General features: G+C 43.0%; 1 protein-coding gene across 1 annotated transcript; it reads right to left on the reverse strand.

Annotated features, from left to right (window-relative positions):
• Positions 1–5,119: 5,119 nt before the first annotated feature.
• Positions 5,120–9,988, reverse strand: LOC100380627 (neuronal pentraxin-1). The gene is made up of 5 exons (XM_014176836.3): positions 9,435–9,988; positions 8,726–8,933; positions 7,447–7,691; positions 6,984–7,163; positions 5,120–6,371 (listed from the first exon to the last, which is right to left on the reverse strand). Exons 1-5 carry the CDS (start codon positions 9,882–9,884, stop codon positions 6,150–6,152), a joined length of 1,305 nt encoding a protein of 434 aa, XP_014032311.1. The 5' UTR covers positions 9,885–9,988; the 3' UTR covers positions 5,120–6,149.
• Between the last annotated feature and the right edge of the window lie 3,378 nt (positions 9,989–13,366).

Raw genomic sequence — 13,366 nt, forward strand, 5'->3', positions numbered from 1 at the left:
TCCAGCCCGGAAGACTCCACTGCTCGTTAAATGCCTTCTGTGACTACCTCTCCATGGAAGAGGACCAGAGGAGGAGAAGAGAGGAGGAGGAGGGAGGGAGGTGTGGCTTTCTCCCTTTATCTCTCTTTAAACACTCGGCTGTTGGATGGCCCACTTTTAGTCCTCAGCTGTTAGTAGAATCCCCCTTCTGTTCAGTGCAGTTATGATAAAAGAGGGAACTGTTGCCTGCATGTTGCACAGGCTGAAATAACACACTGACAGCCCTGCATACAGATGTAGGATCTTCATTTCAGCCAGTTTGCTACAGGCGAGACCCAGATGCAGACAAGGGAGGCAGATGGTTTGAGTCTTAGATATTTATTATATCCAAAAGGGGTAGGCAAGAGAATGGTAGTTGACAGGCAAAAAGTCAAAACCAGTTCAGAGTCCAGGAAACAGGCAAGGGTCAAAACCGGGAGGACTAGTAAAAGACAATAGAAAAGGCAGGCGCACGGGAAAAACACGCTGGTTGACTTGGAACATACAAGACGAACTGGCACAGAGAGACGAGAAACACAGGACAAATACACCAGGGATAACAAGCAACTGATCAGGGTGTGACAACAGCAGGAAAAGAATCCATCAGCAACAGGAAATTAGAATTATTATGTGGATAATAATACATTTACATTTTTGTAGGGGTTGATACATTTTTCGTAAGGGTGGAAATTACAAACTTGAAGCCTTTTTAAACCTCAAATATACTGCACATTTAAAATGTCCTGCATTGCAGGAAAGTACTCCTGCAACAGGGTGATCGAATTAAGATCATACATCTGTAGTAAACAGGCCTTGCAGTGCACAATACATAAGGGAGTGTGGGGAAAAAGGGTTCTGGGACGGGATTTCCAGATTTTCCTTGCATTTTGCATTTGCATGTTTTAGCACAGCAACCCCAGGCTCTCAATATGGCTCGTGGTGTTGTGCAAGTTGGTGCTACCCGACTCAACAAGAGGTAGGACTGCTCCTCTGCACTAGAGCATTATTCAACTTCCTCCCAGAGACTAGTGCCACCTGGGACAGGTTATGAATTAATGAGACAGCTGAAATGTCATCTCTTTATCCACTCAATCTGAACAAAAAACTCCTCCCTAGGAAAGATTTACATTGCTGGGGAGGCACCATGAATCTTACTGATCTTGTCGATGGATATGGTGACAGATATGGCAATATTGGTTGACAGAGATTATCGGTTTTGTGGTGAGGTGAACTGATCATGACATTGATCTGGAGGATTTGAACATATTTCAATCTTGATATGGTGGTATTTCCGGCTGTGGTGTACGTTGGTTGACAGTGGTCATTGGTTTGGTGGTGAACTGAACATAACATAGTGTGTCACGTTTTGTGTATCATTGCATATAAAAAGTAGTATCTTTGTTGGAGAATTACATAAATCATGTTCTTTCCTTCATAACTTATGTGCCATTATCCTTGAAATAAAACGGCTATCCTTGCCTATTGTCTTTACAGTAGCACTGTATTGCAAAGAGAAAAGAGCATTCCAGGAGCTTACCAGGTCAGTGCTCAATACTGAGAGAATATGTATGTGCGAACCAATATTTCAGGCTGATTCTTTCATTCCAGATAGTTATTTACGAGCGGTTGACTGGAGATCCATTGCATTGTGGAACACTGATTACAAAACGTAGCTCTATAAAGAGGGTTGAAGCCTGAATTGTGAAGTAGGGCACCTCATGGTAACCTCTATGGTATGAGAAATAACAGATGTTTACATATAGGCAAGAGGGGTGCCCTAAAAAATGGTGCTTGCCCAGCAAATCGTTATCTAATGTAAATGAGAATATAAAAGCATCATATGTAATAACCCTTGGCAGAAATCCTTACACTAAAGTCTATTACTGTTTTCATATTGTCCTTGTGGATTTCGTTGTTTTATTTAATGGTTTGTCTGTTTGAATTAAGATTGAGGGCATTGATTTATGGATTGGATAATTATTAATTACTTAAATTAGGATCTGAAATTACAGTTATCCGGATCAACTCAAGTCTAGGTCCGTTTGACAGGAAAGTGATCATGTTATATATGGGATTTCATGTCTTTCATAGGTTGATCCTTTTGAGATCAGTTATTTACATTTTTCAAGGGAATGTATGCCGGGTACAATTGATGACGTCTCCTGGCACAAAGAATATTCAGATGACCACTTCACAAATGCACGGTCGTACTCTAGCAATGCACTACACCACCTACAGCTTAGCAGCATTACGCTAGCAGGGAATTAGTGAGCAGCGTAGTAATCAGCAGCCCCAGTGATTATGATGGCATGGCCAGTCGGCCATTGACGGGTGCTTTGTGGTGACATCAACTGAGAGGCTGGCTATAAACTTATACTGTGGCAGTAGATCACCCTCCTCTCCTCTCCTCTCCTTTGACCCTGCTGTTGGTTGGACAGTATAGTGGAGCCTCATCCCTTGTCAACGTGCTGTTTGGGTGATTCTCAACCCTGTCCTCGGGCCACCCAGCCACTTCCATTTCTAATCTATTTCAGTAGTAGCACACCAGCGTAAACTAATCACAGGCTTGGTGATTTGTTGACTAGTGAATTGAGTGTGTAGGATGTCCTAGTCCTGGACTAAATAAATATACACCTCTGTTCCCTGCAGAGGTGTCATGCCCATAGGGGGCACAAGGCGAAGTTCCCCCTCAGATGTGTCGTCTTTTAAATTTTTCAGATGTTAAATTGATTACAAAATGTCATTTTTAAGACCACGTTTTATCATAATTATTGATAAAAATATCTGGCAGTGGCATTTTGCGGAGGGGGCACACTTACTGGACCAGGCAAAGAGTACCCCCTTCCCCATTCTCCCTAGTAAGTGGTTCCTTCCAAGGTATACCATGGAGCAAAGAAATGCTAGGCAGGACACTAGATGCTTTAGTGCAGGGGTATTCAACTCTTACCCTACGAGGTCCGGAGCCTGCTGGTCTTCTGTTCTACCTGATAATGAATTGCACACACATGGTGTCCCAGGTCTAATTCAGTCCCTGATTAGAGGGGGGAAATGAAAGAACGCAGTGGAACTGGCTTCGAAGTCCAGAGTTGAGTTTGAGGACTCTAGTGCATGCAGACAGTATCATCAGTGGAGGAAAGAGAGTGTTGAATGACCACACAGAGCGTTTGATTTGATTTTAGCCGGTGATGGGCATGACTCGTAAGCTATGTAGCCTATTGATTCCTTCTTGATAAATAAATAAAATGAAAATGTTTTGTTGTTCGTCTATAATACTAGCCACCTACTGTAGCAAATGTTTGAAGTTTGCTTTAGCTAGCGAGCTAGATAGCTTCCCAATCTCCCAACCTCTTAACTAGCTACCAAGCCATTTCAGGCTATCAATCAAGTTAGAGTAGCTTGTCAAACTATCGTAGCTGGCATGCCTGCTGGCAAGGTTGCTACAGTAGACCTTAGAAAATACTAAAATTGCTTTCATTCTTGGGCTATGATGCTATATTCCAGTGTTTAAAAGTTCTTAAAGAATCAATGTGCATCTTTAATTAAAATAAAGAGGTATGCTTATATAACCTATGCAGAAAAATATACATATTTTTGACATAGAAATAGGCATAATGATTATGGCTGTAGATTTAAGGAAAAAGCTGTTTCAAAAATGCAAAATTCTCATATTTATCAGCACCCCTCCGGATCGCCCCCCTCCGTCCTGAACTTACTTTATGCCCCTGGCTCCCTGTGTTGAACGTGTAAAACAAGCTCCCCCATAAGTTTTTGAATTACTGTTGGTTCAACCCACTAGTTTTAGGCCACCCCCTAGACTCATTATGCAATTCCAACCTTTCTCCAGCATTGTTTACCAGTCCAATGTACTCTCTCGACCCTTCAGAAACAGGCCTCAGGTGTAACCAGTCCAGTTTGGTGTGTGTTCTGTATGAGGGTGAAATTATGATAGTGAGAAGAGCAAGGACGCCTGTTCTCTAAAGGAGAGCTCCCACCTCCTTACTTTGTTGCTGGGCTCTTGACCTTGGGTAAGAGGTAGTGCACCTTGGGAGAATGAGTCTCTGGGTCAGTGAGGCTGTGTGTGAATGTTCTGTCCGAGCTAATGAGGGTCTGTCCCCTCAAGGGACCTCTTTCTCTTTCTGTCAGGGACTACATCTCCCATCTCTCCCTCTGGCTACCTACTAACTAAGGCCTATAGCCGCTCATTCCTCGCTATCTGATCAATGTTGGCCCCTAGGGAAGATCATTTTTCTAACTGGTCTTTTAAGAGACCTTCCCTCCCCGTTCTCCCTCTGGATAACTAACTATCCAGGGGATTTATAAGTAACGGCCATAGATTTATATGGTAACAGCAAGCCAAGCGTGATGGTGCAAGCTGCACAATTTCTCCAAAAGCCATGCTGCAAGAGGCAGAGTAAAATGTGGGTTCTTCTTTGAGATGTTTGTTACACCATCTGATACGTGGGTGATAACGAATAATAACTGACTCAGCTCAATGCAGTAACTGTCAAAGTACAAGACCATCAGCATCCAGGACTGCAGTGTTTTGTTACATGATGCATGTGATGGGAGAAGATGGCACTTAACACAACACAGTAAACTGATACAGAACAAAATAGAGCAGTATAGGCTACAGTATAGCATGGTTCTTTATGTAGGTTTGGTTCAGATTGCATTGCGACCGATTGAGCTGACTCTTGAAAAGGGGGGTGATATGACTAGGCGTTTTCTTCTTTCAACAGCCTCGCTTTCATTAGGGCAGAATGTGCGCGCCTCAAACGCACGCACACACCACAAAGCATTTGGGAGTGTTGTCTTCTGCAGTCAGCTAAAAAGAGACACCGCACACAGTTTCAGTTGTTCCCAGCACCTCTCTGACCTTCAGTCTGAGTTCAGGCGTTTTTTTCACTTATCCAGCACTAACGTCTTTCTCCTACACCATGTGGCAAGATTAAATCAGATTTAACCAGCAATAATTATCGTTCTCTCGCTTGCTCTCTGTTTCTCCCTTTCTCTCCCACGTTATCCCGCTCTCTCTCTCTCTCTCTCTCTCTCTCATCCACACCGTTTGATGCATACCATTAATGCCAGCCCATTAGTACACTTTTAACTCTTATGTATCACAATTTTATTTAAAAAATTAGATCTTTTTCATATCTTTCAGTGTTGCCATGCTTGGAGCATATAACAATCCAGTAGAAAACCACCCAGTCCCAGAAAGGATAGTCAAGCAGATGTCGACGACGATGTGGCAGCGTTCTGTCACTCAGTCATGCTGTTACTATACAGACACCGTAACATTCTGAATACAGATACCGGTAGTACAAACACCTGCCCAAACACGTCATCATATCCGTGAACAAACCTCAATTAAATTACATTTATCAGAATAATAACAAGAAACTCTCCCACCCTCCCTCAAAATAAATACAAAACAAACAATACATATAATTTGCAACATAAAAATAATGTGCTGAATATTTGCACCTGCCCAAGGCACCCAGGCTTTGTAGCATGTTGGCAATTAACGACATTCGTTTACAACACTTTGAAGCGAACGACAATTACAAATGATTTCTACAGTCCGACTTTGCAATGTCCTTCAACGTACCCTCGGCGTCCTCTCTCTACATGGCTCTCGTCATTCACAGTGCAAGATCCGGAGGGGTGGGTGAGGTTGAGGGATTTGAAGGGCGCTGTATCATTTTCACGGCGTCAAATACTGACAATACTTGGACAGACAGCGTGAGTTCCACTCTAGAGGCTGGCTCCATAAATTCCGCACTCTGCTGAGAATTGTCCAACATAAGGCGTGGATTGCCCAGCTGCCAGTCCAAGACAAAATAAGCGAATCAAAAATGCTAAAGTGCGCTTGCAACAAAACTCCAATAGAAAACCAAACAAACAGATACCAACACTGTCCAACTGAGGTTTCCAAGACGAATTAGATTTTTCTCAAGATCAAAAAAAGTTGTTTCGTACATAAATATCTAATAGAAATCCCAGGTTTAAGCTTATCATTAAATACATACCAAATCGTCTGTAACGAACGGCATAATGAAGACAAGAACGACAGAAGCTCAAAAGAAATACAGATATGTCGGATTGGCCTTGGTTTCATGTCGAAATGCAGTTCAGTTGAGCGAACGGCACGGCTCGAATGTCCACTTGGTAGCTCCACCGAATATTTCAATGTTGGACTCCGACCAAGAGAATACGTTGCCAGTTTGCGCTTTGCTGTTGCAGGTTGCCAGGTTATAAATCTCCCCGATGGAAAGCTTCCTATCCCACATGTTGAGATTTGCTAGCTCACCCACATAAGCTTGTGTCGCGTCGAAACCTCCCCCCAGCGTGTCCTGTGGAGCAACAAGATGACAAGTTCAAGGTTAGTGGCGCGAATTTTGGGTACGCACGCGGCCTTTCTTTTACGCATGGCCAATCTATTACAAATGTGTGTACTAGGCTAATCATACTGTACTGTATGAGGAAGGAATACAATTGTCCTATACCATGGAAATGCATTGATTTCTATTTCTAACTATCATAAAACTATAATAAAAAGCTGCCACTCTTCGTGACAGTTCCACCATAACCGAAGCCCAAATTTAACCATACGTAATTTGTTTTGCATGACAAGATATGCCTATTACTCCTTAATTGCTAAAGATTTGCCACTTTTCTATTTGAAGTGGATTGTGTATTGTCCCAATTGAGTGGGGGTATTCCACGATATCTAGCTCGAGGGCCTTAATTACTTAATTAGATGGCTACCTCTTAATTTACAATTTCGTTAAGGCCTCTCAACTTTCCCATTATATGAATATTCCTCCCTTTGATCATTGGAGAGAAAACGTGCTCTAATATTTTCATTACTAATGGATATAATTATTTCCCCCAATAATATATCACGACTTGCATACCAATGTAATCATAAAGTTAGTTCATCCTCATTTAGTGAACACTCTTACCTGCTCTTGTCCCAGTACGAGGACACCCTGCGGCTTGATGGGATGGTATGGCGCCAGATTCTCTCCACTGCCGCGCAGCACTCCGTCCTGAAACGCCTCCCACATCCCGTCGCGCGTGGTCCAGGTGATGCCGATGTGATGCCACTTCCCGTCGTTGATGATGAACGGCAACTTGGCCACCTGCAACATGGACAGCGCACCCATTACTATATGTTCAAATAGGCCTGGCCTAGAACTGATGATTGCTACGGTGTTTAATGTTTTCAGACATAGCACTGGCTATGAATGCAATAGTTGTATAATTAAGTTGCTTGTCACGTCTCCATAACTTTCCCAGACATTGCATAATGCTGCGTAGTTTAATTTGCTAGTCTGGCACACCACATGTACGCATGGCGATCTGTCCATTTTGCGTATAACCAAATGCTGTGTAGAATATGCCATTTCCGTCAGCGATCATTACCTTATCATTAATGAGTATCTCCATCGGGTTATTCCCCCACTCAATCAGCACCAGCTCGTTGGCCTGCCCTGGGACAGCGTAGGAGAAAGGTGTGCCCACCCCGGGCGACGCGTTAGATTTAATCCACAGACACACGGTGAAGGCATACATCTCCGGCAGGGTTCTCTTGGCTTTGGCGTACATGTAGTTGGTTCTCAACGGGAATGTCAGCTGGAACTTGTCCAGTGGTCTGTTGTCTTTCCCACCTGCGGACGAAACATAGGCCTACTTGTTTACCCTTCAGTGATTTATATAATTGACATTGCACTCATAGGCCTATGTTATAGTCAGTTATGTCATATCGTGTGATTGATTGATTGGTTTATTCGTATACATGGTTTGCTCCACCAGTAGAGATGTTCGAGCCCTAACTAAAGGTTTTCTCCTTTCTTTTTAGTTTGATGATGCTCTGATTTATATAATTGGCTTAGAACAGACTGTGCATCTCTCTCCTAGCCTATTCTCTGCGTTATGATGTGACCACGTGATAAGGGCAAACAGGGAATTTCTCTCTCTCTCTCTCTCTCTCTCTCTCTCTCTCTCTCTCTCTCATACACACGCGCGCCATCCCTTCCTAACCTCCAACCCCCTCATTCTCCCCATCCCTTTGGGGTTGTCAGTAAGGAACTAAACCTTGACCGATGTTCCAAAATGAGCCTGTCTGTCTCCAACACTGTACGCGCTTTATCAAGCACTGCGCACATCGTTAAAACCCTCTTGTACAGTTCCCGCGCCGCTATGTCCCCTGCAAAACCAACGAGTCTCGTTCACAGTCACTGGAAATAAAGCGATCAATGGCTGTCGCTCCATGACACGTGAATTATTATCCCAGCGTGGCACCACAGTGTTAATATGATATATACAAAGCAATGCAGATACCTCCTTCTCTCCATCTCCCATCTCCCCTTACGCACTGTGGTGAGAGCTGCGCTGCGGCACTGTCTGTATTGACAAGCTACTGTGGTTTGCGGGTTTGGAGTGATTCCTCATGTGGGCCAAGCAATTAACCAAGTGAAATGCCGTTTTTATAAATTGGCATTGTTTTAGACATATAAACCATTGAGCGAGCCAATTCCACCACATTTGGATGAATTTTTTTTTACTATTAAAACTTTATGCACACATTATTATCAAAATAATGTAATCAGTTTAGTCGTTTTTATAATCATTCACATGAACAGAACTATTATATTGACTGTGTACATTTGGGTATGATCTCTTCGCCTCATAGCTCACTCACCTTTCTCTAGGTCCGTTATCCGGTGATGCATGGAAGTCAGCGTGGACTCCACTCGGTTCCGCTGGTCCGTATCGTTCTTCTGACCCGGTTTGGTCTCCTCCAGGGTGTTGACCCGGGACAGCACCTGCTTCTCCATATCATCAATCTTGTTCTGAAGCAGGTCTTTCAGACTATTCGCCTGGGCCGTACCGTTGTTTCGGCTGTATTGCTGTACAACGGAACAAGGACAGAGGAACAGACAAGATGAGACGATTAAAATAACTTTGGGGTTTAATTATACACTCCTACATGTGCGAGGCGGGACTCGTCGTGGGTAAAGCTCTGGTGCTTAGCTCGTTTGTGGAGGGCTTACTGCCTCGGCAATTTGCATCAAATGCATAAATTGGTCCAAAGATGAGGCGTCTATCTGTCCTTATCAGGAGTGTGGTGCTGCTTTATGTAGTGCTCTAGAGTAATTACTTTATGTCTGGATGCGGAAAAATAGCTTTAAATAGGTCTATAGCATTAGTGACTGGACTGAAATAACCCTATAGCAAGCAATTCACAACTATATAGAGCACTTATAACTAGCACATTGAGCACTATTGGCTATACAACCAACTGAGCCGATTGGAAACGCGTAAAAAGGATTCAAAGTTGATTGAAAGCTCAACCTGCAATCCAAATTACTAGCTCAAAATAGGGAGGTCAAACAAACGCCAATGCATACCTCAAGATTCTCCAACCTCTGTTTGAGAGTCTGTAAAGTCTGTCCTAGTTGAGCGAGAGTGTCCTGAGGACCCCTTGATACGTCCCCCATAGTGTTCTTGGCGCCCGGTACTATTCTCCGGCCTCCCGCTCCCGCTCCCGCCTCGGGCAGACTCTGGCTCTCACACCGGCTCAACTTGGACGTTAGTTCCCTGATTGTCTCCTTTTGGTTCATAATGGTCTCCTTTTGCTGTAACACGGTCTCCCTCAATTGCATCACTGTCGTCTTCAAGTCCTCCGCCGGACCGCTGTTCTGCATCGTAGCCGCGCACAAGTCCATATCCTTGGGCACAGACGTGCAAATAAACTGGGTCTGTCCGAAATCTTGCGTCGACCCCTCCAAAACCAATAAAGAAAGTAGGAAAAGTTGCCAAGAGTGTCCCTCCCTGATTCCAGGCATGTTTCCTGGCATGTGTGCGGTGTTGCAGCCGCTAAGTGTGTTTTCAGGCAGGTGGTTTCAACACCACAGAGCTATAGTCTATAACTGTGAGGTCTCAGCTCTGCTTGTTCTAGTTTTTATAGGCTAGCTACAGCCGGGATGAGGGCAGCGTTGAGGCAGGTTCTCTGCAGCACAGTGGGGAGGAAGCAGGTTGTGCTGCTTAATCACGTCCAGCCTTTTATTTAAGGTGGACCGGGGCGATTGGAAGCATATTATATATGTTTTACACCACTGCATAACGGGAGTCGTGTACTATTATGTCCGTCAGGAAATGCAGGACCGAGTAAGATAAAGCACGGCTACTAAGCCTATACTGTTTTAGGATTGAGTTTCTTAGGCTGCTATTATTATGGTCTGCAATTCACATTTACAAATACAGAAGTGAGAATAGGAGAAGATTAATTGGTTTTACTAGGAGTAAATATCTTGTAGATGGCAGTCTGCTTTACATTCTTTACATTCTGAAGTTGAACTGGCATTTAAATCCATCCCAAAAACATTTTTTTTTATTAGATTAAACTACAGTCGTTTCGAAGTCATATATCAGTACAGTGCATTGAAGTGATTGCATTTGAGCTAACTTTTGTATTCCATTAGGCCAAGTATAGCCTATGTGTCTGAAGTTCCACCTTAAAGGAAGCCACTCCCCATGTCCCTAGAGTGAGGATCCTGGCAGAGTCCCTCTCTCTGACTATACCACAGAGTATTATCTCTCTCTCTCTCTCTCTCTCTCTCTCTCTCTCTCTCTCTCTCCCTGTCTGTCTCTCTTTCTCTCTCTCTCTCTCTCTCTCTTCTTTCCCTCTCTCTCTCTCTCTCTCTCCCTGTCTGTCTCTCTTTCTCTCTCTCTCTCTCTCTGTCTGTCTCTGTCTCTCTCTCTCTTTCTTTCCCTCTCTGTCTGTCTGTCTGTCTGTCTGTCTGTCTGTCTGTCTGTCTGTCTGTCTGTCTGTCTGTCTGTCTGTCTGTCTGTCTGTCTGTCTGTCTGTCTGTCTGTCTGTCTGTCTCTCTGTCTGTCTGTCTGTCTCTCTCTCTCTCTCTCTCTCTTTCTCACCTTCCACCAGTTGGCATGTGTCTCATTCATCCCAATATTTCCCCACAGGTTTGTTTATCTGATGCAATCTCGGTGCAGTGTCATGTTTTATTTCCCACGTGGGGACGGGTTGTGTCACTCATACAATGAATCTACTTGCCTGTGTGTTCATCACACAATCTATTATGCATGACATACATTCAAATTAACAGTATTACATTAGACTATTTGTATTTTGCCTATAGTCTGGACTCCTTAGTCTGAACTCCTAGATGCCTTATAAAACTTGAAATTCTGCTTATGGATTTTTTTCTTCAACATTTGTGAGGTAGACTACTGAGGATTCCGGTTCAAATGTGTCTCTGACATATTCATTGCAAGGAGTTACTTTATTCACTTTATTCAAATAAAATTATAATTCATTGTCTGCACTATACCTTCATCGGACCAGTTGGCATCAAGTTTCTCGTGTTTGCACATCCATGCAGGAATAGACAATATCTTGTCACCCAATTCAGCAACCCACAGAAAAACGTTAGGCAAAGTAAATGCATGAAACATTCCATTATCATAGGCTAAGCAAATAGATAATTAGTCAGTGATTGAGTCCATGTAGGCTACATTTCCTCACAGAGAAAACATGTCCTCCTCACGCTTGCGGAGTCAAACGAAAAGGAACGGTGAACTACCGTTTTTCAAACCCTCACCATGCATCTGAGGGGTGCTAAAAGAATATGAAATGGATTCAAATAATTAATTTAACATGTTGTTGCGTAACAAGCCCAGAGGCTATGACATGAATATTTATTAAATACTGTGAGAGAAAACGCGCCAAAGGTCCGTTAGAATGATGTCACTGGAAATATTTGATTTCCCTTTTGGAGCGAGATGAGATATTTTTCCCTCTCATCACTGAGCTGCTGGGAATGATCGAGAAACATATTTTAATATAGCGACAGCCAATATATAGTCTTTTGTAAATCTAGTAGGCCTAGCCCACTGGGCAAAAACCGGTTGAATCAACGTAATTACAACAACAAAAATGCAATGTGATGATGTGCAAAACTAATTGGATTTGAAAAAATTCAGCAATATAAGGGAATTTCGTATTTTTATCACCCAACGTTTTACCTAAATCCAATGACATTGTGACATTTGTGTTGATTTCACGTTAGTTGACAACTCAACCAAATGTAAATCAAAACTAGACGTTGAACTGACGTCTGTGCCCAGCGGAAGGCTACTACACGACAGCATAGCTCTTTTTCTCTCAACCAGTAGGCCAATGAAAGAATCAGCACTGCACCTACACAGCACCCTGGACAGCAGCACACGTTGTTAGTCTACAGACTCCGTCCTCTTTGAAACACGTGGGCACTCAAACCCTAGACTTAATAAAGAAGCTTACCATTTTTGTTAATCAACTGAAAATATAGTTGTATAAAACTTTGTGACAGGAAGCGGTCTCAGGCACAACACAAAAAAATGGCAGAAATTGAACTCTGTCGAGTTCAATTGGTTTAATTATCGATCGCTTGCGCTGTAATCAGCAAGGTGCCAAGCCAGTGGCGGGAAAAAGTCAAGATAACAAATGGTTAATGGAAAAATCTAATTGCGCGCCTGCAAGAGCTCGTGTTGCAAATCCCCCTTATCTCAACATATGTACATACACAATGCGCTTCTACGTCTCAAATTGCACCCAATTCCATAGTGCACTACCTTTGACTGGGTAGTGTTAGGTAGTAAGGCAGGACTTTGCCCAAAAGTAGTGCACTATACAGAGAAAAGGGTGTCGTTTGGAAAACACACATTTTTAGCCTTTTCCATTAGGGCGCACTTATATGCATAGGTCATCACGTTAACGTTCATTATCTATCGCCAAGCCCCAACAGGCAATACAATAGCTATTTACCATATGGGAGAAAATTAGACAGTGTTCTATGCATTAGATCCACAGTACTGTAAACGATCACGCTGAACTCTAACCCTGCTGGGACTTAATACAATCCTACTGGGAGACCAGAGTCGGCCCAGCAGCTTGCCTCAGATATACATTTATATTTGTCCTTCATATCTGCTGCATAAAAAAGAGCATCGCCATATTATCATATTATATTATCTTTCCTCATTTTTTTGTAGACAGGAGAAATTGCATAAACAACCAGAGTTGTGACTGAGGACACTGGGCATATTTAGTTATTTTTAATTATTAATCTGATTTGTAGTCTTATTGGAACGTTTGGAGCACTTTCCACTTAAATGACAGCAGTTTACATGCCGGAGCTTAGGATCAATGAAATGTGGACAAATGTAATGACCCTGCTCCACTGCACCAACCTTGTGAGTCGATTGCGGTCTGCCTCTACCTAGCTGCATCCCTCCAAAATAGTTTTAAATTCAATCGGAAATGTTGCTGTTCACAGCTTTC

The sequence above is a fragment of the Salmo salar genome, chromosome 02 (genome assembly GCF_965601325.2).
Source record: "Salmo salar chromosome 02, fSalSal1, whole genome shotgun sequence".
NCBI lineage: Eukaryota > Metazoa > Chordata > Actinopteri > Salmoniformes > Salmonidae > Salmo > Salmo salar.